The following is a 26,930-nucleotide window of genomic DNA, read 5'->3' on the forward strand; positions in this document are numbered from 1 at the left end:
AGCTACGACGTTTGTGAATTATATGAATAAAAAAACACAGTGCTAAACAAGCGCCTTTTGCAAAAGTAGTATTTAAGCAACGAGTAAACAGGGAGTTTGATTTGCCGACATTATAAATTTGAGTCAAACTCGTAGGCCGAAATCGGAAGTAGCGAAACGGAGTTTCTTTCCGCTGGAAGAGGTGATCACATTCCCTGATGTCGGTGAAGCCCGCACGGCCGGGAGCGGACACAGACGTGGACCGCTACATCCGGGAGAGTGTCAAAAGCTTTAAGGACTGTAATGTGAAGAACAACGCGCGACGGAATTCCCTCCAGAGGCGGACGCTGGGGATCGAGTGTGAGCGCCGCCTTGCGAGTGCCAGCCTGTCACGCGAGGAGAGGCAGCTGCGACAACATCTCCGCCAGATGAACATTGAGAAAGCAAAGAATCACATCATCCATAACCTCAGGGGTGAGTCTCGATCCTCCTATCTCTCATACTGATTCACGTGATATCAAACTTTAAAACATGATATTTATACCAAAAGCCATGGGCATTTTCGAGGTAAACTTGAAAAAGAAGTACCTATTGGACGCTTTTCTGAAACGAATATGTGTCTGTTTCTATTCTTTAAATATATATACATATATATATATATAATATATATAATATATAAATATATATAAAAGGTTAAGATTATTTAAATCATAGTGATATATGCATGTTTAATCTCTGTCAACATTTCTGTTTACAATTCAATCTATCAACGCAGCCGCATGTTTACTCAACGGTTGGAAGTATTTATTCTCCCAAGTGAGAAGATAAAAACATCATTTTGAGTTGATTATAGTAATAAATACAAGAACCCGGTTCCAAATTCAATAACAGGATAATAAAATAAATTGACCCTTCAGCAAATATTTGTGCAAACTCCATTACTCATTGATTAACAGAGTTCCTCACCACCGTCTGTAGCACCAGTAGAGTAATACAAATGTATTTCATTATCATTATAGTTCACATCAGTTTTTACGTTTCGTATATATATGCTAAGGTTTGCGTTCGTAAAATGTGCTTTTCGTGCCAACTTTGTATGTATTTATAGGTATAGAATTGCATTTTAATTACACGCATATTTTATTTGAAACAGATTGCAACATAACGTGATGACACTCTATTGAGGTTATTCTAAATCAGTGTCATTCGTAAAACGAAGTTTATCATCTTGATTTGAAGTACTTATTAATATGTGACCATTTACACTGACAAAAGACGACTATGTTGTGACTTGACCGACTCACCAAAATACCCCGTCTCATTTTGTTCCTACACTGTAGCCCCAATTTCTTGAAACTTGTTGTTTAAGTAGCTTATCTCAATAAGCCAAAATACATACTAAACTTTGATTTTGATTAAATGAAAATGGTTTGTTGTAAATATCTTAAAGACTATGACTATTTAAAATCTTAAAATTCTTAAAAATGTAAATATAACACAAATTATAGAAAAAATAAGCTTAGCTTAATCATGTTATAAAAGACAAAAGACGTTTCGAGAAATTTGGGTCTGGAGTAGGTGACCCACTTTTAAGTTCGAGCCTACAAACGGTTAGTTCTCTTACTTGGCATTTTTAAAGGTTTCTACTCGCATAATGCACTTCATCGCAGTCAATATCAGCATGTACATAACAAGCTAAAAAGAATTGTATCAACTAAAATAAAGTGATGTTTCAGATACCAAGTCAGGGCACCGGAAGGTCAGCAAGGAGGAGCGGGCGGTACCGCATGAGCTGCCCATCCCCGTGGAGCCATATCCTGTCACCTTCCGCCCCGACACTCCCTCACCCACTGAGCTTGACAGGCGCATACATGGTGCGGGTACGGAGTTTTATAATCATGTGCATATAATGTATTCTTTCTTCCGTACGTGTTGTGCAGTTTTGAAATTTAATAGATAAGCAGATGGAATGTTTTGTAAAACGATAATAATAATATGCCCAGCAATATTATGATGGAACGAGCCCAAAAGTAGTTTAAATAATAACAAGTCATCAATTAATTTAATCGCCTTAAATAAAATCGTACGAAACAGTTTTTGATGGTCGGAGTGTTCTGTTTGTATATATGTCCGCCTCTCATCCGGGCCCCACCAGCGAATCGGTCATTGGCTTCCCAAGTGCACCTTTCTACCCAGAAACGGGCACGAGGGAGATTCATGTCAGATTAAAACTGTCTTTACACTCAGTTCTCACTACATGTATGTTTGGCAACTTATTGTAAGCGCGTGTTATTTCAGGGCGGGCGTATGCGGCGCGAAGTCACCGGCGACGGTCCCGGGAGTTCGAGGACCTGAATCTAAACACCGGAAATAACGGTTCCCTGTTCCAGATACCGGAAGTATCCCACGAGGACGAGGGTCCGCGCAGGCGCGTGAACTCCATGTCTACCGCGCAGCGCGTCCTGAGCCGGAAACACTACAGCTCTTCCGGTAGTTCTAGCACCGCCGGAACACCTAGGGGATCACCTAAAACCAGGAAGAAGAGTCTCGGACAAAAGAAGAGAGCTACCTCAAACAACTCTTCCAAAGAGAGCGTGGATGAAGGCAGCGACCAAATTACCTCCCTTTCGGAGTTGCACTGGATTGGTGATCCGGAAGCGATCCACTCCGTGCGGCGGCCACGGCTGACGGTGGATGAACAGGAACTAGAGGCAGAGATCCACAAATTGACCCTCACTTGACCAACCGGTCTCCGGGGCGGACCGCGGACTGATAAGCATGGTGTTCAGTAAAAGGCTTACAAGTGCATCTTACAACTTTGTACCGAACTGGATAAGTTGTGTCGGTTGGTACATAGCTGGGAAAATAATATTTAGTTAAGTGCTTCTTGAACATAGGAAACGAAAGGTGGTCGAGCATTAGAGCTATATTTTGGCATTTATTTTTATTATTGTACACCGACATTTTAATATTATTTCGTGAACATTTTCAGATATGTTTTATCATTTGAGTATGTGTCTTTTATCATGTGTAGTTTGCTTTTACAAATAAAGCGATTTAATTCTTTGTTTAGTTTCTTCCATCGCCTTTAGTTAAGTGAACTCATACACAGTACATGGAAGTTTCTTATGTACGTGAAGTTAGCGGCCTAGCGGCCTAGCGGCGTGAAGTTAGCGGCCCAGCGGCCTAGCGGCGTGTATGAGGGCTATTCGTTGCCAAAAGTCCAGACGTGTATGTGTGTATTTTAGGTTTGTAACATTGATGATTTACCAATTTACATTTTACAACCGCCAACTCATCGGTTGTATGTTTACATTTTACTCTGCACATTTTAATTTTTCATTGTACCAATTGGAGTTTTATTCTCCTTGCATCTATTCAACAGACGTCATTCTGTGAACGTCACATGCCGAGTTTTACATTGCGGTGTGTAGGAGACAGATTTCAGTTCTTAGTTCTACAGTTGAACATGTTTACGAGAACGAATTTAATTTTATTTATAGATAGCTCCGCATTAACCATGTCTTAACTCCGCCTTAACCATGTCTTAACTCCTCATTACGTCTTTCGGAAATTTCCGCTATCACTCGGCTCTATTTAAACCAATTATGGATACTTTGGACCATGGACATTGCGAACCTTATTATGGACATTACGAATCATCTATATTATGACATTATGGACTATGATTTGGAAACAGGATGGATTATTAATTATTTCATGTCGAATAAAATAATATATGATATAACAACATGTTTTTGTCTATATAATAGTAATTAATACGCACATATGACATGAAATGAGATGTATGCAAAATGATACTTGACTCAAACACAACAAAATGTAAGTCATTAGCATTAAATTAAACTTCAAGAATGAAAAGTCCCATTGTCTTATTTTTCTTTTAAAGCTGAACTCTCACATATTGACCGTGTTGACAACTATTTTTATTTTTTGTTTTGGAATTAGCCAACTTTTTGCGTAAATGTCTGAATACCAGTGGTATAAGACTGCTGACAAAAGATCAGATGCAGTTTTTCAGTTTAACGTTGCAAATTGATGTTTTATGGCTAAAAGTGATACTACAGTAACGTTTTAAGAAAAATGAAAAAGTCGGCAGTTTTCCAAACAATTTAAATCTGTTTTAGTGTGAGTAATCTTATTAATTGTATAGAAAGCATTGCTGCCAAAATCAGCCGAGTCTGGGACAAAAAAAAGGTTGTCAAAACTGTCAATCTGTGAGAGTGCAGCTTTTAATTACCATAAACACTATTTTAAATTCTACCATTAGAGGACACTTTCTTGCCTTTTTGTAATGTTTAAGATTGCAAGTAATATTAGATAATTTAAAATTTACGAAGAAAAAAATCTAAACTTTCATCAATTATTCACTAAGATGCCCCAGAGGTTTCTTACCTGGTAGCTGGAACTGTATGGATAAAATACACTTAGATTACAACTTCATATTACTCGTACATTATACTGTAACGAATATTATTTTATAAGTAATTAATAAAGTATTTTAATGATGAAGTCAATTTATTGCTAATAATCAATTATTACTTGCTGCTACCTTTTATACCCCACCCACACTCAACAGTCAGGGCTTTTTTTCACATTTGGGTGAAGCGGACCTAGCCCTTTTGGAGGGGAAAAATCGCGCGTTTGTTTTTCTAATCTAAGACTCACGATATCTATTTTTTCATGTTCTTTAAATCCCCCCCCCCCCCCACTTGATTGTTATGGTTCACAGTGGCAGATCCCGTAATTCATAACTGGGGGACACAAGTTGGTTGGAGGGCTGTTCTTCCATCCACATGGATATTTTATTTCAATGATGTATTGAAATTACACGTTTACACCATACATGCTTATTAAGATTGTAAATGTATAACATCAGACAAAACTAGGTGGATATCATTATGATATTGGTGCATTATGGCGTAATTAAGTGTTTTTTTTCTGAGAAATATTGACCAAAAAAATAACCTTTAAGTTTACTTGCGGGCCAACTGGGGGGGGGGGCACAGGCCATACAGCCCCCCCCCCCCACTGAACGACCCGCCCATGGTCCACTTGTAAATAAAATAAATGGACAATTTTTGCTTGCTTGGGTATATAAGTAAAAAAACAACTGACAGTGGCAGTATAAATCTGGGTCCGTGAGCCCAGCTCAGATACACCCAACTACAATTGACTAAAATATGTTGATTTATAACCCATTTAGAAACATTGATCGTCAAAATAAAATAAAAGGTGAAGTTAATTTTAGTTTTTATTGTGAAATAAAGAGAGAGTACTCGGACTTACAACCGGGAATTTACAGGCGGTAGGCGAAGATGTTATCTCCCTTGCTTAATTCGACGGAAATAAACGAAAGAAAATCTGATTCGTTAGCTCCGCCCATTCACCTTCGTTTCTTCCGGTGACATTTACCATATAAGGTATAGGCGAAATCGTCTATCCTTCTAATTCTGAACTTGTCAATTGACTTTTGTAAACCTGGACTTGTTGGACTGCAAATGTTCATTTTACGAATGCGAGTGTCGACTGTAGGATTGCAGTTTTACATAATTATGCATGATTCGGCTTTCTAAATTACATCATCATATTGTATTGTTAAAGGCAAGTTATACGATCTATGTTTTAGTGAGTTTATACAGGGTCGATCTGACAAATATATATTTTGACTACTATAACGACAAATGACAAATCAATACGGAAAAACTGACGAATAGAAACAACAAATAGCACGTCTACATTGACAAATGTAAGAGATATTTAGTGCGATTAAGAAGCACATTGTGGGAATTACACGTCTGGACTTTTGGCAACGAATAGTCTCCATAAGCGTGAAGTTAGCGGCCTAGCGGCGTGAAGTTAGCGGCCTAGCGGCTTAGTGGCGTGAAATTAGCGGCCTAGCGGCCCAATATGTTGTCTTATTTTAAAGCATGGATACATGCATTTTCTTCTTAAACAATGATCTATTAACTGTTTTTATGCACAAAATATCATTTTGAAGCGATTTTCAACATTTTCTTTCAAAAAAGTCGATCAAACATTTATCTATTTTAAAGCATGCAAACATGCTTGCTCTTCTAAAACAATGATATATTTGCTGTTTATATGCACAAAATATCATTTTGAAGCGATTTTCAACATTTTTTCAAAAAAGTCGATCCAGCGATTCAGCGGCCTAGCGGCCTAGCGGCGTGAAATTAGCAGCCTAGCGGCCAAGCGGCCTAATATGGTATCTTATTTTAAAGCATGGATACATGAATTTTCTTCTTAAACAATGATCTATTAACTGTTTGTATGCACAAAATATCTATTTGGAGCGATTTCAACATTTTTTTCAAAAATGTCTCAACCTTTATCTATTTTAAAGCATGCAAACATGCCTGCTCTTCTAAAACAATGATCTATTTGCTGTTTATATGCACAAAATATCATTTTGAAGCGATTTTCAACATTTTTTCAAAAAAGTCGATCCAGCGATTCAGCGGCCTAGCGGCCTAGCGGCGTGAAATTAGCAGCCTAGCGGCCAATCGGCCTAATATGGTATCTTATTTTAAAGCATGGATACATTAATTTTCTTCTTAAACAATGATCTATTAACTGTTTTTATGCACAAAATATCAATTTGAAGCGATTTTCAACATTTTCTTTCAAAAATGTCGATCAAACATTTATCTATTTTAAAGCATGCAAACATGCTTGCTCTTCTAAAACAATGATATATTTGCTGTTTATATGCAAAAAATATCATTTTGAAGCGATTTTCAATTTTTGTTCAAAAAAGTCGATCCAGCGATTCAGCGGCCTAGCGGCGTGAAGATATCGGCCTAATATGGTATCTTATTTTAAAGCATGAATACATGCCTTTTCTTCTTAAATAATGATATATTAACTGTTTTTATGCACACAATATCAATTTGAAGCGATTTTCACCATTTTTTTCAAAAAAGTTGATAAACATTTTTTTCTATTTAAAGCATGCAAACATGCCTGCTCTTCTAAAACAATGATATATTTGCTATTTATATGCACAAATGATCAATCTGAAGCGATTTTAAACAATTTTTCAAAAGAGTCGATTAAGCGATTCAGCGGCCTAGTGGCCTAGCGGCGTGAAGTTAGCGGCCTAGCGGCCTAATATGGTATCTTATTTTAAAGCATGGATACATGGCTTTTCTTCTTAAACAATGATCTATTAACTGTTTTTATGCACAAAATATCAATTTGGAGCGATTTTCAATATTATTTTTCAAAAATGTCGATCAAACCTATATCTATTTTAAACCATGCAAACATGCCTTTTGAAAAAAAATGTTGAAAATCGCTCAAAATTGGTATTTTGTGCATAAAAACAGTTAATAGATCATTGTTTAAGAAGAAAATTCATGTATCCATGCTTTAAAATAAGATACCATGTTAGGCCGCTAGGCCGCTAGGCCGCTAACTTCACGCCGCTAGGCCGCTAGGCCGCTAGGCCGCTGAATCGCAGGATCGACTTTTTTGAAAAAATGTTGAAAATCGCTTCAAAATTATATTTTATGCATAAAAACAGCAAATAAATCATTGTTTAAGAAGAGCAGGCATGTTTGCATGCTTTAAAATAGATAAATGTTTGATCGACTTTTTTGAAAAAAAAATGTTGAAAATCGCTTCAAATTGATATTTTGTGCATAAAAACAGTTAATATATCATTGTTTAAGAAGAAAATGCATGTATCCATGCTTTAAAATAAGACAACATATTGGGCCGCTAGCCCGCTAGGCCGCTAACTTCACGCCGCTAGGCCGCTAACTTCACGCCGCTAGGCCACTAATTTCACACCGCTAGGCCACTAACTTCACGCCGCTAGGCCGCTAGGCCGCTAACTTCACGTTATGTTTCTTTAGGACACAAATTCTCTTCGCAGCTCTACTTACAATGTCGAGCGCTGGATCCAGGTAGGCTATCGTGAGCTCTCGACTTACTATCACGAGCGCTCTGGTATCAACTTACATTCTTGAGCACTGAGCCCAGGTAGGCTATCATTAGCTCACGACTTTGTATCACGAGTGCTCGGGCCTCTACTTACTTTCTTGAGCACTGAGCCCAGGTAGGCTATCTTGAGCTCTCGGCTTACTATCGCGAGTGCTCGGGTCTGAACTTACTTTCTTGAGCACTGAACCCAGGTAGGCTATCTTGAGCTCTCGGCTTACTATCGCGAGTGCTCGGGTCTGAACTTACTTTCTTGAGCACTGAGCCCAGGTAGGCTATCTTGAGCTCTCGGCTTACTATCGCGAGTGCTCGGGTCTGAACTTACTTTCTTGAGCACTGAACCCAGGTAGGCTATCTTGAGCTCTCGGCTTACTATCGCGAGTGCTCGGATCTGAACTTACTTTCTTGAACACTGAGCCCAGGTAGGCTATCTTGAGCTCTCGGCTTACTATCGCGAGTGCTCGGGTCTGAACTTACTTTCTTGAGCACTGAACCCAGGTAGGCTATCTTGAGCTCTCTGCTTACTATCGCGAGTGCTCGGGTCTGAATTTACTTTCTTGAGCACTGAGCCCAGGTAGGCTTTCTTAAGCTCTCGGCTTACTATCGCGAGTGCTCGGGTTTAAACTTACTTTCTTGAGCACTGAACCCAGGTAGGCTATCTTGAGCTCTCGGCTTACTATCGCGAGTGCTCGGGTCTGAACTTACTTTCTTGAGTACTGAACCCAGGTAGGCTATCTTGAGCTCTCCACTGACTATCACGAGCGCTGGGGTCTGAACTTACTTTCTAAAGCACTGGTCACAGGTAAGCTATCTCGACTTACTATCACGAGCACTCGGGTCTCAACTCATTTTCTTGAGCGCTCGGCTTACTATCTTAATAGCGACGAGAACAGAAATATCTTTAGAAGCTCACCTTCAAGTATAAACAATGATAATTAAAGAACATTACGATCACCCTTTCGCCATAAACTTTTGGAGCACTCGAAATGCTAAGTAGTGTAGCACTCGAACTTGTAAGTGGTGGAGTAAATGATATACTAAGTGGTGGAGCACCCGAGATATTAAGTGTTTGATCACTCCAGATACTAAGTGGTGGAGCTCTCGAGATACTAAATGGTGAAGCACTGGGGGTACTAAGTGGTTGACCACTCGAGAAACTAAGTAGTGGAGCACTCGAGACACTAAGTGGTACACTCGAGAAACTAAGTAGTGGAGCACTCGAGATACTTAGTCGTTGTTCACTCGAGAAACTGAGCACCCGAGATACTAAGTGGTTGATCACTCAAGAAACTAAGCGGGGGAGCACTCGAGAAACTAAGTGGTGGAGCACTCGAGAAACTAAATGGTGGAACACTCGAGATACTAAGTGGTGGAGCACTCGAGATACTTAGTGGTGGAGCACTCGAGATACTTAGTGGTGGAGCACTCTAGAAAACTAAGTAGTGGAGCACTCGAGATAGTAAGTGGTGGAGCACTCGAGATAGTAAGTGGTGGAGCACTCGAAATAGTATGTGGTGGAGTACTCGAGATAATAAGTGGTGGGGCACTCGAGATACTAAGTGGTGGAGCACTCGATATACTAAGTGGTGGAGCACTCGAGATACTAAGTGGTGGAGCACTCGAGATACTTAGTGGTGGAGCACTCGAGATAGTAAGTGGTGGAGCACTCTAGATCCTAAGTGGTGGAGCACTCTAGATACTAAGTGGTGGAGCACTCGAGATACTAGGTAGTGGAGCACTCTAGATAGTAAGTGGTGGAGCACTCGAGATACTAAGTGTTTGAGTACTCGAGATACTTAGTGGTTGAGCACTCGATATACAAAATGGTGGATCTTTCGATATACTTAGTGGTGGAACACTCTAGATACTAAGTGGTGGAGCACTCGAGATAGTAAGTGGTGGAGCACTCTAGATACTAAGTGGTGGAGCACTCTAGATACTAAGTGGTGGAGCACTCGAGATACGAGGTAGTGGAGCACTCGAGATAACAAGTGGTGGATCACTCGAGATACTAAGTGGTGGAGCACTCGAGATACTAGGTAGTGGAGCACTCGAGATAACAAGTGGTGGAGCACTCGAGATACGGATACGATTAGTGTTCGATGTGAATATTCTGAACATCATTGTTGGTGTTGTATTTATATCGGGAAGCTAGCGTACAAACCTTATCTAACATCATCATCATTCTGAGTGTTGTAAGTTTACGATGTAGGTAGGCTTATACATGTTGCCAATAACTTTCATAGGTAATTTAATGATATCACTACATATGAGGAGCGTTTCATACATAATGGCAACAACAGTGCGTTACCATTTAATGTAAAGCTTGTGTCTAACAGCAGAGCGTTACAATTACCCGTATAGCTTGTGTCTAACAGCAGTGCGTTACCCGTACACAGCGTGTGTCTAACAGCAGTGCGTTACCCGTATAGCTTGTGACTAACAGCAGTGCGTTATAATTACCCGTATAGCTTGTGTCTTACAGCAGTGCGTTACCCGTATAGCTTGTGTCTAACAGCAGTGCGTGACAATTACCTGTATAGCTTGTGTCTTACAGCAGTGCGTTACAATTACCAGTATAGCTTGTGCCTTACAGCAGTGCATTACCCGTATAGCTTGTGTCTAACAGTAGTGCGTTACCCGTATAGCTTGTGACTAACAGCAGTGCGTTACCCGTATAGCTTGTGTCTAACAGCAGTGCGTAACCCGTATAGCTTGTGACTAACAGCAGAGCGTTACAATTACCCGTATAGCTTGTGTCTAACAGCAGTGCGTTACCCGTATAGCCTGTGTCTAACAGCAGTGCGGTACCCGTATAGCTTGTGTCTAACAGCAGTGCGTTACCCGTATAGCTTGTGTCTAACAGCAGTGCGGTACCCGTATAGCTTGTGACTAACAGCAGTGCGTTACCCGTATAGCTTGTGTCTAACAGCATTGCGTTATCCGTATAGCTTGTGTCTATCAGCATCACGTTACCCGTATGGCGTGTGTCTAACAGCAGAGCGTTACCCGTATATCGTGTGTCTAACAGCAGTGCGTTACCCGTATACAGCGTGTGTCTAACAGCAGTGTGTTATCCGTATAGCTTGTGACTAACAGCAGAGCGTTACCCGTATGGTGTGTGTCTAACAGCAGTGCGTTTCCCGTACAGAGTGTGTCTAATAGCATCGCGTTACCCTTATAGCGTGTGTATAACAGCATCACTTTACCCGTATGGCGTGTGTCTAACAGCATCGCGTTAACCTTATAGCGTGTGTCTAACGGCAGTGCGTTACCCGTATGGCTTGTGACAAACAGCATCGCGTTACCCGTATGGCGCTACCCGTATGGCGTTACCTGTATAGCGTGTGTCTAACAGCATCGCGTTACCCGTATGGCGTTACCCGTATGGCGTTACCTGTGTAACATGTGTCTAACAGCAGTGCATTACCCGTATAGCGTGTGTTTAACAGCATCGCGTTACCCGTATAGCTTAATTGTGTCTAACAGCAGTGCGGTACCCGTATACAGCGTGTGTCTAACAGCATCGCGTTATCCGTATAGCTTGTGTCTATCAGCATCACGTTTCCCGTATGGCGTGTGTCTAACAGCAGAGCGTTACCCGTATATCGTGTGTCTAACAGCAGTGCGTTACCCGTATACAGCGTGTGTCTAACAGCAGTGTGTTATCCGTATAGCTTGTGACTAACAGCAGAGCGTTACCCGTATGACGTGTGTCTAACAGCAGTGTGTTATCCGTATAGCTTGTGTCTGACAGCAGTGCGTTACCCGTATGGCTTGTGTCTCACAGGATCGCGCTACCTGAATGGCGTGTGTCAAACAGCAGTGCGTTACCCGTATAGCTTGTGTCTAACAGCATCGCGTTACCCATATGGCTTGGGTCTAACAGCAGTGCGTTACCCGTATGGCTTGTGTCTAACAGCAGTGCGTTACCCGTATGACTTGGGTCTAACAGCAGTGCGTTACCCGTATGGCTTGTGTCTCACAGCATCGCGCTACCCGTATAGCGTGTGTCAAACAACATCGCGTTACCCGTATAGCGTGTGTCTAACAGCAGTGCGTTACCCGTATGGCTTGGGTCTAACAGCAGTGCGTTACCCGTATTGCTTGGGTCTAACAGCAGTGCGTTACCCGTATGACTTGGATCTAACAGCAGTGCGTTACCCGTATGGCTTGTGTCTCACAGCATCGCGCTACCCGTATAGCGTGTGTCAAACAGCATCGCGTTACCCGTATAGCGTGTGTCTAACAGCAGTGCGCTTCCCGTATGGTTTGTGTCTAACAGCAGTGCGTTACCCGTATGGTTTGTGTCTAACAGCATCGCGTTACCCGTTTGGCATGTGTCTAGCAGCAGTGCGTCACCATTATAGCTTGTGTCTAACAACAGTGGATTACCCGTATAGCGTGTGTCTAGTGCATCGCGTACCCGAATGGCGTGTTTCTAACAGCATCGCGTTACCCGTATGGCTTGTGTCTAACAGCATCGCGTTACCCGTATGGCGTGTGTCTAACAGCATCGCGTTACCCGTATAGCTTGTGTCTAACAGCAGTGCGCTACCCGTATAGCTTGTGTCTTACAACATCGCGTTACCCGTATAGCGTGTGTCTAACACAAGTGCGCTACCCGTATAGCTTGTGTCTAACAGCATCGCGTTACCCGTATGGCTTGTGTCTAAAAGCAGTGCGTTTCCCGTATGGTTTGTGTCTAACAGCAGTGAGTTACCCTTATGGTTTGTGTCTAACAGCATCGCGTTACCCGTTTGGCATGTGTCTAGCAGCAGTGCGTCACCGTTATAGCTTGTGTCTAACAGCAGTGGGTTACCCGTATAGCGTGTGTCTAGTGCATCGCGTACCCGAATGGCGTGTTTCTAACAGCATCGCGTTACCCGTATGGCTGGTGTCTAACAGCATCGCGTTACCCGTATGGCGTGTGTCCAACAGCATCGCGTTACCCGTATAGCTTGTGTCTAACAGCAGTGCGCTACCCGTATAGCTTGTGTCTTACAGCATCGCGTTACCCGTATAATTAATCCCCAACCTAAATAGCTAACTTATTACCCCTTTATAAAAGGCCGTATAATTGCATTATTTTAACTTTAAAATATTTAATTATTTACTGCGCAATTTACTTTCACTTTTGGTTTTTAGTTTTTGCAGTAGCCAGTATGATTGTTGTTTAAGGGTCATTGCTTTTGAACTTTAATTTGATTGGCTGTTCTTCTTAGGGGTATAAATAAAGAAAAAGTTCGCGGGTTTTTGTTAGAACATTTTTTCGTCGAGTTGCAAGTTTGTAAAAAAAAAATACCCTCCCTCCCTGCCCTATAATATATTATTAAAAATTTGCATTTTGTGTGATCTTTAATATTTTGTATGTTTTGATGTGGTATATGTTTGTTTAAATTGGTAAATGTATCAATGATTGATATGTCTTGACAAATTATGTATTTAAATTATTATTGATGAAATTTGTTTAAGATATATACAGTACAGTGATAGTATGTTTTGGTTTAAGGATTTTCATATAAATGACTTCAATGTATATTTATATAATATTTATGATTCTATTACTAATAGTATTGCAGAACTGTTTAAGGGTTTGTTATAATTTATGATTGGATGCATTTATGTGAGTTTGCATTAAAAGGCGGTTTGCTTTTGTTGAAATTTGATGTGCTTACTTATATTAATTTCTTGTTGATTTGCCATTGATTGATGAATTTATACTTAAATTAAATTCTTGTTGATTTGTCATTGATTGATTTATTTATCATCAATTTGATTGCAACTCGATAAAGTTCGAATTATCAGAACAGAACAGAACAGAAAATTTATTTTTGACTTAAGCATATACAGCTCATCGTCACATTACACAAATATAAACATAAATATAGAATACACACACACATAAACAATCAAAATATATAAAATTTCATGTATAACACATTTAAAATGAGTTTTGCATCATTGACAGATTTTTCAGAAATTACTCAAAAATGGAAAGAACAAAAGAAAATAAGGAAAACATCAACCAAGTTACACACAAATCAGCGTGCATGGTGGTTGATATGGAAGTGAGAATGTTAAATATATTCTTTAACACATAAACCTTGAAAATTGTGGAAAGAAATCGAATAAGACATGAAAATAGAAGCAGTATTGCCGTTTATAAAGGAACCTAATACCAATAGATTGGAGATACATCATGTGTGATAAAACAACAACAGGAAACAAAACAAACAAACATGTAAAAAGGAAATACAAAGACCTATACAGCTCGTCTAGTTTTTGGTGACAATTTATGAATAAAACCATTAAGCATTGTTCTTTCTTATTTCAAAGGCTTTAAGACAAAAAATTGCTAATTTAACAAGAAGTGATTTATTATCAGTTTGCAGTAGAGAGATAAACTTAGCCATACTAGGATGTTCTGAATAGTATCTGGGTATAAAGTTTCTACGAACATCAGCATACATTGGACATTTTAAGACAAAATGGTACTCGTCTTCCAGATCGTTTAAATTACAAAATGTACACTTTCTTTCATTTCTTACAATGTTATTATGTCTCCCAACTTCAATATTTAATCTATGTGACGAAAGCCTTAATTTTGCAAGTACTTGTCTGTACTTCATGTTGTCTAATTTGTGAATATAGCTTGAGACTTCGAATGTGTCTTTTAGTTCTTTATATAGAGATTATCAAATACATAATTAACTATGACTTTGTGTTTGTGTTGTTTATTTAGTGTTGATAGGAAAGTTGATATTTTAAGATCAGACTTATTGTCTACAGTACTGGTTACAATTAGAAGATTCATTAGCAGATTATTAATTCAACTTACTGTAACTTGATATTTATTTTTAAAAAATATTCCTTGTGTTGTTGATATTGCTTAGGGTTGAGTTTATGAAATATAATATGGTACATGGTTAGGGGTAGGACCTGGTATAAACAGATGATTTATTCCTAGGTCTTAAGTGTTATACATCCTCTATTAGTTAAATTTAACCTATTAGGTGAAGTAAAGGGAAGTAACTCATTTTGACAGAACACTTCTAAAAGTGAGGTAGAATGTTAAGGAAATTTGTGATATTACGACCAAACCGAGAGATTAAAAGGTTTCTAAGAAGATGCTTACAGACAGCTTCGACAGAAGAACACGGTATTTTAGAATGTTTCATTTAGTTTAGTGTCAAGGGCATTTGTTTAAGAAATACTGTCTTGTAATTCGGACTATATTATTCGGACATATTTATATAATGCTCTCAAATATAATATCAACTACGGTAACACACTGATCTGATTTTTTTAAATGATTTGCCCCAATTATTATACAGACTATTTCATGAACAATTCTATCGTATGCATCTATGAAGGGAATTGTTAAAATGTGGACTTGTCTTTTGAAAAACATAAATTGATAAAACATGAAAAAAACTGTGATAACCATTTATGTAACAGATGAAGTAGGTTTTGGAAAGAAATTTTCAAATAATATCATTAAATCAATAAAAGAAACATTGCTGTAACCCCTGTAATCCCATTTCCAGATGTGACATTGTGCGAAAATGCCATCGGCCGAAAATTTCATTGCACAATTAAAGCCCTTAGCTACAAACATAACTCTTGATCTTCCAAATTGCCCATTGTGAGTGAGTGAGTGATATCAACATTACAATAATTTATAAATATATTGAATTTTGTATTAGAATAACATTGTACCTTTGATCAGTTTCAGTCCCACCAAATGCAAACTCTCCACTGAGTGTGTATATGTCAAGAGTCCATGATGGTTTGTTGGATGAAGATGAATACCAGAAAACCATTGTTGCCTCCTTAGATAGACTCAATGAACAAGTGAAGGACTACCAGCCACCTGTGAAACCAAATGGTTTTTTTCAAAAAGTTTGTTCATTTTTTATTCACATCTGATGCTAATACATGTATAATTATATGGGTATAGCATAAGTTGGACCAACAGGAACTCATACCAGTACAAAGTGGCACCAGATTTGGTGAAGTGTTCTCAACAATATATCTTATTGTTTTGAAGGATGGTGTAAACAACATTATTACGGGCTTTGTGCAAGACAGTTGTAAATCAATATAGAAAAAGAAGGTGTTACAATAGTCTTGCACTAATTCCTAATATTATATGTATTCATGATTGTAAGAGATACATACAGTATTTATGATTAAACTGAAAAGTTATTCAACAATTTGAACAACAAAAAATGAAACTGAGGTAAAATAAAATCCAACTTTCTCAGCACTTTTGTATGCTTTATGTATTAAACTTTATAAATCATAGGCATCATATGCTAATAGCTATTCTTGTCTTATAGAATGTTTTACTTTGGACATACTTTATGCAACTGTGTAGTTTTATGCCTTTAATTGTGTTTTCAGTTGTTTGGTGAGAAGAAAATTGAATCACCTAAAGGCCTGTATCTGTATGGAAGTGTAGGTATGTGATGGTCAAAGCATTCAATAGCTACTATACATGTACTTGAACGAGCAGGAATGGGTCTTTACTAGTTATTTTAAATTAAAAGTCTAAGCATCACATCGATGGAATTTTTACCTTTATTTGCTGTTACCGATACCCATATACTTCCCCAAGGGCAAGTCCCTTTTCCCCCAGAAAATAGCCTCTGTAATTCCCGTTAAAAAAACACATCGTAAATAACAACATTTTTCTGTTCTTTAAATTTTTATATAATGAGAAATTCATGATTGATTAAAAGATGTTTCTGAGTGATATATTTTAAATTACTGCTTTATTTTCTCCATTTGTTCCCAAAATGTTTGAAATAGTATTCCAAAACTGAAAAAAAACATGAGGGTGTCTTCCCAAAACTGGTTAAAAGGCCCTGACATCAAGTATGTTTTGCACAAGAAGAGTGATAAATTACTTTGATAATATCTTTGCCATTCTTAATGACCTTTGTCAACCTGTGTGTGCTGCCATTCTTTTTGAAATAACAGCAATAAATGTTGAAAATATAAATAAATGTAATAAAATACTATTAGACTCATTTCTGCTTGCCATGGTCTAATTGTAATATATACAACAACTATCTTTTTCATGTAAATGAGAATATGTAAGTAATGATTTGTAAAACTTAATAAAACATTGTATACCTACCAGTATGCATGTTACACATTTACATAAGATGTAAACATTTAAAAATGTAAAGCTACATTATATCTTTGTACAAGCTGTTAGTGTTAAATATGGCAAACCATTTCATTCAGGTTGTGGAAAGACTATGTTGATGGATTTATTTCACGATCAGTGTCCAATCCAAGGCAAACAACGTGTACACTTCCACAAGTTTATGTTGGATGTTCATCAGAGTAAGTTTTGTTTCTACATAAATTGATTACTTGCCGATGCTTTTCTGTTTTATTTAATAAGAATTTTAATTGAGAATAATGTGGAAAGATTTGCTTTTGTGCAATAAGAATCTCTTGCATCACTGAAAGCAGACATTTAAAAAAAATTGCTTTCAATCTAGTATAAGTAACAGTTGGTATTGAAAATTAGTGTGGTACATGTAGGTTAAATTAGACCATGCTCATTATTGTTATCCAGGGATCCATGCTTGGAAGCAGTCTCTACCACGGGAGAGAGATGTAAAGAAACTGCAAACGTACGACCCCATACCACCAGTAGCAGATAGCATCAGTAACCAGACATGGCTACTCTGCTTCGATGAGTTTCAGGTAAAGTTTCACTGAATATTGTTTTGTTTGTTTTACATGAGGGCATTGCGTGGACAACTATAGGATTATATCATAAATGTCTTAACCAATATTAAAAAAGGTTTGACTTAAATGTACAACCATTTTTAGGGGCTTTGCTTAACAATTGGTAAGAAAAAACTAATCTTCAGTATCTGAAATTAATTATTCTATGTTTGTTTAGCTTTTACTACTTTAGTGGAATATGAGAAGAAAGGTTTTGTTCAGTGGAGACATCAGTTATTATAGCTTCTCAGAAAAATGAGCCAATTCAGAACTCAAACATGACCTGCCCTTTTGGGAGGACCTGATATAATTTTTACCTATGATGTGCCTAATCGTAATTTGACTTGTACAAGCTTAATTAATTTGGGAAAGTGGGTTATTTCAATGACTGAAACTTGATTATGACCTATAATATCTTTGCAGGTGACGGACATTGCTGATGCCATGATTCTGAAGAGACTGTTTACGGAGCTGTTTAAGAATGGAGTTATAGTTGTTGCTACCTCAAATAGAGACCCCGATGGTACTGCTTTTTATGCTGGCCAAAGGCCAGAAGAGCTTATGCGATGGTAATGTGAACGTAGTATGTGCGTTCGTGCATCTGTAAACAATTTCTTGTGAACACGATACGGTCTTCAGTTTTGATTGTATCTCGATGAAACTTGTACAGTATCTAGATATCCATTAGAGCTCGGTTCCTTTGGAAAACCAGCAAGATCTGCCCATGCATGCCTAGATTATGGGTCTACTTTATACATGCTCTGTATTGAAAATGACCACAAGAGCCATGCCAGTAGAGCATAGGCCCTCTTGGGCAATGACAATGTTAATTGTCTATATGGAACATGGACAATGTAACATTAACCATTGTTATACAAAATTGTTAATGCTCAGGGTTTTTTAAGGTATCCTATTAACAAGCAAGCTACCAATGTTACTTTTAAATGTATCTGTTAAAAGGTCTTTCTGTCAGATTGTAATATTAAACGGATGAAACTATCCTCGCTAATTCAAAAAACAAACAAAATTTAATCATATAATACGTGATTAGTATTAGTGTTATTAGTTTCTCATGCTAAAAGCACTTGTACTGATTAAAAAAAATAATCCAGCAACAATTATTTGATGTTATATTTATTTGCTAAATGATACCAAATTGAAAGATGGGCAGTAACTGATCAGAGTGAATGTGAGATTAATAGTCTCTGGTTATATGTGATAGATCTTCTGTATTCATTTACATTTAATTTCTTTCCAGATCTGTACAAGAATGGGTTGCAGAGAATAAATTTTTTGCCCTTTATAGATATTTTAAAGGTTAGTACTAAATTCAGTTTATCAAGTCAAAACAGTTGTCAACAACTTTTTACCATACCTGTAACTCTGTTTATTTTTTGTATGTTAACCATTTTGTACTGAAATAGTTTAATCCAGAATTTACATGTACCATTTTGGGATTTATAGAATTTCTTGCTTTTTAAATGAAAAGTAGTTAACTTCCTGTTAGATTAATCTCAGGTATTAAGCTACTTACATGTGCAACTAAATTGAATGTTTGAATTTTCTATGATAACATTTACATTTTAAAAGTCAATGTAGAGGACAATGTTTGTCAAGGAGTAAATGTGTCTGCTTGTTATTCAAGATTTCCTGGATCTATTATTGTCCTAGTCACTGCTTAAATACTCCTGATTAAAGATCAACAATAATATGATTAAGAAATAATATACACCACTGAGGGTCATATGATATTATATTGACCGACCAGTCAGCCCCCTTATGTGTATATGGATGGAGGTGTTAGCCGAGGTCCATTCACCTGCGTGGGCTAACTGGCCCGAAGTGGTGTGTTATATGTCTTATATTATCCCAAACATTTTATATTAACATTCAATATTTTCAAATTGCCTTTAATGTGTTTTATTGAACAAAGGAAATAATATTTATTTATGACAATTTTCACTCAACAGATTTAGGACATCAGCAGTCCATATCATATGTTTGGTGAGATTCGGACCGGTCAAAAATATGATATTGACAGCTGATGTCATGAAACAATTTTTTTATGAAATAACATTGATATATGGACCGATCGACTTTGTATATATACATAGAACTTAATAGAAGGGACACATTTATGTGAGGTATAAGATAAATATATATTTTTCAAATTTTATAGGAAGTAGAAAAGTGAGGGCACAGCCTATTTTCTGTAAAATTTTAAGACTATATATTATGTTTAGTGAAAGCAATCATTTGTGGACCAATGAGACTCAAAGCTTTATTCATGTTTTTAGCGACACAGCTTCAGTGTCTGTGATGTCAGAAATTTCAGCAATTTTTTCAATATCTATAAATGTAATCCTCGTTTACTAGAGGTCAGAAAAAATATTGAGACGTAGGTTTGATCCTTCTCAAAACCACAAACTCAAAAAAATCTCAATTGCATCTACTTTGAAACAACCTTTGAAAATAAAACTTTCTCAGTCAATTATTCCACTGTCAAGCTGTTCAATGAATGGACTACAGGTATGTACAAAACATAGTAGCACCAAAATCTTGAGCTACATGTATTTAATATAATCAGCAACCACTCGTTCTATGGAATTCAAAGAGGCAAAGATTTGAAGTACTCCATTCTCCTTGGACCACAAATATATGCATACAGCAATGCTGGTTTCTTTTCACTTGATTTAAAATTAAAAAGGTAAATACATGTATATAAAAAAAAATTATCCTCTCATTACAAAAGCCACCATGAGGATGTATGTAAATGATTATTTTCTCCTCTCGTTCACAGAGCCATTGTGAGGTTAAGTGTCTTGACTCCGGGATAGATTACCGCATGACCAGTCTGCCTAAAGAAGGGACCATCTACTTCATGTAAGCTTTACTACTATAATCTATTTATATATTGACTTTGTTGACACCAGTAGTGAAAGAATCTTATATTTTTAATTCACTGTCTAAAGCTGCTGTCTTTGGGTACTTTTTCTAACATTAAACCTGTTGTTCTGACATTAACATCTGCAATGACATACCCAAATACTTGATGTACAGCTTATTGACACCATATATGCAGACCATTCATTTTTTGCTGGGTCAAGAGCTGAAGTTCAAACTTGATATATCCAGCTCATTATGGAAATGAGTAAATTTATCTGAATTCATTCCAGATATACTTTCTAACTTAAGAATCCAGTTAAGTAATAAGTCTTGCCCAGTGTCAGTGTTGTGTGTACAATTTCGAGTACTACATGTACTTGTTTGGTGAAGCATACTACCTTTTACAGGCTGTTTTCACAGCAAAGATGAGTACATTTCCAACCAAAATTAGAAACAATTTCTATATCCATTTTGATTCAGTTATAAATTAAATGTATTTCTTAAAAAAGATCTCCACAAGACCTACTCTAACACAGTAAAATCAGCAGACATAGGAACACAGTCAAAATATGTACTTTTGCTACTGTTTCATTTTTTTGGAATGATTTTGCAATTACAGATGTCTGTAATTTACCAAATTTTGAAAGGCACAAGCGATGGAAATATACCGGTAACAACAAAAAAGACTGATGAATGTGAACAATGAACAAAAATCGTTATCCATTATCTAAAATTATTGGAAATGCCCATTCAATTAATCATAAATTTCGTTCAAGTAAATGATAGGGAATGTTGGCCAAACTAAATACTCATAATTATGATATAAATTAAACTTACATTTGAGATCATTTGGCTTATCAGGGGTAAGTGCAATCCTAGCCTAAATGATGTAAGTTAGTTGAATAACCCCTTTTCTGTAGAGAAAGAGAAAGCGTTTAACTACTATGTTTTGGTTAAGGAAATGTTTAAAATTTCTGTTAAAAATTAAACTTTTATAGAGTCTAGTAAAAGATAATATTTTGTATAATGTTTTGTTATTGTAAGCAATAATCAATTTTCAAAAGTTGAAACTGATTATTGCAATCATGTGAGGCAAAGATCGATTTTTGACAATACTTTATCATTGTTTAATTCCATGCGTGTGTGCGTATGTTACAGGATGGGGGAGAGTGAGTGTGATGAAAAGGTGGATGAGGTCTTCGAGGAGCTCATAGCTGACGAGGATGATGGTGTGTACAATGGATTTGTGCTTGATAATGTCTTCTTCTTCTTTAAGTTATTGCCGTATGCCCTTTATATGGTATTTATGTATCATTCTTTTTTAGGCATGTCTGTTTTATGCTGCATCGCTGTTTTAATTTGAATTTCAGATGGTCTGTTTTAGGTAGAAAATAGACTTGATATTGTCAAAGCCTTGGTATCAATCGCAGTGGCATCATCGTTGTTGTTGTCATTATTTAAGTAAAACCTTTACTGTTGGCCATAACTGGAAAACTTTGAAGATTTTCACATTTAACTTTGTTCACATGTTTCAAGTAGATATTGCATATACGTATCAATTCTCATTACTCTAGCTAATATATTTGTTTTAATTAAGCCTGTTTATCAGCTTACAACAGACAACATTGGAATAAGATTACACATACGTAAACTAATTATCTTGTGACGTCTAGTAAAGGTACGGAAAGATTTATTTTGCCTTATTTTGAGCTTTTAAGCCATAAATATATATACATGTTATTAACTCTGTCATCAATGCCATCTACATGGTTGACAATTTACTATTCCTTTATGATAACCAGCACTCTTATTGACAAAGCTTTGAGTAAGGGAAGAACCTGGGACCCTCTGATCCTGGGTGACATATGCTACCCACGACCATGGCCACCATTGAATATGGAAGATATGTATTGAAAGAAGCCCAAAACATTGATGGTTTTGTTTATGAAGTTCATGCACATATTTTAATATATTTAAAAAAAAATCAAATTTTTCAGTAATTCACTCCAAAACACTTGAAATATTGGGAAGAGATTTACGCTTGCCAAAAACCTGCGGTCGAGTGCTTGATGCTACGTTCAACAGTCTGTGTGCTCAGGTATAAGTTTTGTGGATTCTTGGAAATTGTTAGATGCATTCAATTCAATGCAGTGCCATGCTGCATGTATACAATCATCCACGATACCCAGTCTATTCCTTGTGTGTAGCCCCATTGAATACCCTGGGCAAATTGACTCAAGAAAATTCATTCTCATAAATAATTAATGAGGTGAAATCCAGATGTTTGATTGGATGCCTGATAAGCACATCAGGCAGTACAGAAATAGCTGAGAAGTTTTGGTTGAATATGAATTTTCTTGCATTATGAAGTTGCGCCTTTTTTCTCATGGTACATTCTGTAGAGTAGTTGGAATAAAAAAGCATGCTTATGACACTGGTTTACAATGTACATGTTACTACACTGGTATACAATGTACATGTTACTACACTGGTATACAATGTACATGTTACAACATGTATGTACAATGTACATGTTATGACACTGATATACAATATACATGTTACGACACTGGTATACAATGTACATGTTACGAATCTGGTATATAATGTACATGTTGCATGTATTATTAATTAAAATGCCAGTGTGTCAGGCTGCATGAAAACGTTTTATTTCAATTATTCATTTAACCACTAGATATATAATGTAACTAGTTTAATGATTACTTTCTTAATTTCATTATACAAATACCTTACCAGAAAAAAATATTGAATTGAATGCATACTGCATTAAATAGTGTGTTTTTGTCTTATTGCTTACCACAGCCACTTGGTGCAATCGACTACCTCGAGATCAGCAAACACTTTGACTCTGTGATTGTGAGAAATATCCCCAAGATGACGCTGAAACACAAATCTGAGGCCAAACGCTTCATTGTCTTGGTTGACACCTTCTATGATAATAAGGTAAAGTATCTTGCAGGCAATTGTGCTATGTTATATTCAGCATCATTCTGGTTCAATGTTACATAATGTACAATAAAAAATCATCCATTAAAATAGTATGTACATGTATATGTACTTGTGTGAAATTTATTGAGGTATTTCCAGGGGTCATCTGTATGAGCTATTGATTCCTATCTATCTATCTAGTCTTCCGGCATCTTTAACAAGTTGTTTGTATTTACCTGATCCGATCAATTCACCCAAAATGTGCTGACTCAATTTTTGAATGGGTTAAAAAGTTTGTATGCCACTTTTGAAGAGGATGGGGCATACAGATTTGCACAGTCATATCAGTAGGATTGTCACTTCATAGCACTTAGGACTGTAAAACTTCACTGGTATGTTGCCCTTAACCTGTAGTTGACCTCTATATTTTTAGAGGCGAGCAGGTTTAAAGCTAAGGCCATAGTCAACACTGAACAGTGTAATGAAAACTTTGATGGCACATTAACTTGCAAATGGTTTGACTTAAAACATGAAACTTCACTGATAGGATGCCCTTGCAAAGAAGATGAGCCTTATTGTTTGTGGTCATTGGGCACATGTCAAGGCCATGGTCAAGTATTATGGACACTTTGTCCACTTAAAAAACTGTCAGAAAGTCAAAAGTCACAGCCAATGTTATTTTTACAATTTTAAAGGCAAAATAACTAAATAACAGCTTGAATTAGGAGCATAAAATTTCACAAGTAGTACTTGACCCATATAATGTTTTTGAGTTAGTATGTCGAAATGCAAGGTCACAGTCATTTTGTCAATGCATTTCTTCTTTAAACACTTTATTGCTGTCTAGCTAATATTTGGAAAAAGCAGCAATCCTGGGCCATTATGTTTTACAAATATCTCTTGTTTAGCATCTTTTTCTCTTGTTTGTGTTAAGACATCACTCAGTTATGAAAAACATTCCTGACATAGCTCCACGTTTCCCCTGCAGGTACGTCTGGTGTGTTCCGCAGAGGCGACTCCCAATGAGCTGTTTACACGAGGCAAGGTGACACTCCGGGAAGAAGATATGAACAGAATGCTGATGGATGATCTTGGGCTTAAAGCAGTAAGTTGGGCTACTTGTTTATATATGAACTTTTCTGTATTTCAGGCAGAAAAGGTTTAAGATATTTGTAACCTTCAAATTTCTTTTCAAGGGAAATGTTTTCCTGCAAAACTTCAATGTCTGCATTAACTGCTAAACTATTCAAGACATGAAATTTAATGTAAAATACTTTAAATGAGTTTGAATTCTGGCTTCTTTGGCAAATATTTGACAAGTTGAATTGTTGACTCCTATCATTGATAAACTGGGACAATCCAACTAGTATCTGAATCAGGCAATTAGTTTGGTTTCCTGCTAAGGGGCACATTCTCAGCTTTGATCAATTAATTTGTTTATATTCAGAAATGAAAAAATAATACATGGTTGAATTAAAAAACAGTAATCTGTAATTACTTTATCTTGTTCAGGACAGCACTGATTCCAACACTAGTATCTTCACTGGTGAGGAGGAATTGTTCGCGTTTGAGCGGACAGTGAGTCGCCTTACAGAGATGCAGACAGACGCATACTGGAATAGTCGGGAAACACAGGCACCCTCTTGACCCTAGCTGACAAACTAGGGCCTTTTATTGTTATATTTATTATTAGAGATTTTAGCTGCTCAGCAAACAATTGTGGATATCAAATCCTAGCAAAATTTGAAAAAGTTAGTAATATTGATATGACTGACATGTGTGATATACATGTATTCTGTAGTCAATGTTAGTGCATTTGTTACACATTAAGGTATTTGATGATGATAAACATTAAGTGTAAATGGTTGTGTAAAATATTTAAAAAATGGCCTCTTTAGAATTGTCTAGCACTGGGTTGTATTTATGTATATATGAACATTTTGACACTGCTCCTACTGTGTATGAACGGGTCAAACTATGAGCCTAATTTTAACGATGGTGTTTTAATGCAGTGTCATTAACAACTGTGTTAACCCAGTACGTCCACACCAAACAACACATCCTGGTTTCCGGTGACTGATTATAGAAAAGCTACATCTGTTGTGTGCCATGTTTTTAATGTTAAACATTTGTGTTGATTCCAAAACCTGACATAATTTACGTAAGACTTTTTTTACATGAAATATAAAGCATTACTTTGTAGTAGCATTTAGACCATTATGTGTTTAATTCAGAAAAAGGAAAAGAATGCCAATTTATGTGGACATTTACACAAAGTTTAGGAACTTGTGCATGTATACTTCACATTATTTTACAAGAAATGTTCGAACACAATGTGATATCAGTGTGTGTTAGCTAAAGTTCATTTGAATATCATGTGCATGTTAATACTGATTAGATGAAGTTATAAAAACTCATAAACTAATATAGTAAATGAAAGTTAGTAAGAATACCAGAGCACTGTGTATGTTAACATTTGATTGGCAGCTATACTGGAAAATTATGAAATATAATCGAGGATTTTGTTTATGAAAAACTATTTTATTGTTATGTTAATTGTAAATAAACCAGATCAAATTTTACAAGAATGCTGTTCTTGTTGTTCATGATTATGCGGGCTGCAATCAGCTTCACTGACATTTAGATATTACTTGTATTTCTTATTTGGCTCAGCCATTATGAACAAAACAGGTGCAAACAAGATTGAGAAAGCTGAACATGTTTCAAAATTGTTGAATTTTAATGTTAAGGTCGTTTGTTTTTAGCTGGACTGACCACAAAGTGCTAAATTTGAGCTGTTATGATTGGACTATGTCCGGCATCTACTGGCCATTGTCTGGCGTCAACACTTGCTTTAAACATCTCCTTAAGCGCAAGACCAATTTTGATGATACTTCACAGGGATATTCCCTGGGTGTTGCCCTTTTAAATTTGTTCAAAGGAATAAATTCCATGCAGACCTCTGGTTGCCATGACAAACAAAAGGAAAATCTTCTTGGCAAAAAACTATGAGGCCTAGAGCTTAGATATTTGGTTTGTTAGATTGTCTAGTGGTATTCATTTAAGTTTGTTTAAATTATGCCCCTTCGGTCAAAACTTGCCCCAACCAGGGGTTGACAAATTTCTTTCATACTTTTTCGGAAAATCTTCTTTTCTGAAACTGCCAGGCCCAGACAGTGGCATCATGTAGTAGTCCTCCACTAGGTATGTTCCAATTGTGCCCCTGATGTCAAAACTGGCCAAGCCCTGGGTCAACTTCTTGTTTTTCTTTAAAAAAAACCCATTTCATCTAAAACTACTGAATCAAATATATTGAAACTTCACAGGAAGCTTCGTTGGGTAACTTAAAATGCAACAAGGCTTCTCGATTTACC

At 36.9% G+C, this 26,930-nt stretch overlaps 2 protein-coding genes across 3 annotated transcripts; both read left to right on the plus strand.

The window, feature by feature from the left end:
* Positions 1-197: 197 nt before the first annotated feature.
* On the plus strand, positions 198-2,918 carry LOC128237095 (uncharacterized). The gene is made up of 3 exons (XM_052952304.1): positions 198-453; positions 1,716-1,859; positions 2,278-2,918. Exons 1-3 carry the CDS (start codon positions 198-200, stop codon positions 2,718-2,720), a joined length of 843 nt encoding a protein of 280 aa, XP_052808264.1. The 3' UTR covers positions 2,721-2,918.
* A 12,085-nt stretch (positions 2,919-15,003) lies between these two features.
* Positions 15,004-26,138, plus strand: LOC128238662 (AFG1-like ATPase). Of its 2 annotated transcripts, none has more exons than XM_052954793.1 (13): positions 15,004-15,130; positions 15,701-15,873; positions 16,378-16,435; positions 17,227-17,328; positions 17,567-17,697; positions 18,145-18,244; positions 18,980-19,038; positions 20,522-20,604; positions 21,766-21,836; positions 22,605-22,705; positions 23,431-23,571; positions 24,545-24,661; positions 25,069-26,138. In XM_052954793.1, exons 1-13 carry the CDS (start codon positions 15,040-15,042, stop codon positions 25,201-25,203), a joined length of 1,362 nt encoding a protein of 453 aa, XP_052810753.1. In that variant the 5' UTR covers positions 15,004-15,039; the 3' UTR covers positions 25,204-26,138. The 2 variants fall into 2 exon arrangements, with proteins under 2 accessions (XP_052810753.1, XP_052810754.1); XM_052954794.1 differs by having other exon boundaries at positions 15,707-15,873.
* The last annotated feature ends 792 nt before the right edge of the window (positions 26,139-26,930 follow it).

The sequence above is a fragment of the Mya arenaria genome, chromosome 6 (genome assembly GCF_026914265.1).
Source record: "Mya arenaria isolate MELC-2E11 chromosome 6, ASM2691426v1".
Taxonomy (NCBI): domain Eukaryota; kingdom Metazoa; phylum Mollusca; class Bivalvia; order Myida; family Myidae; genus Mya; species Mya arenaria.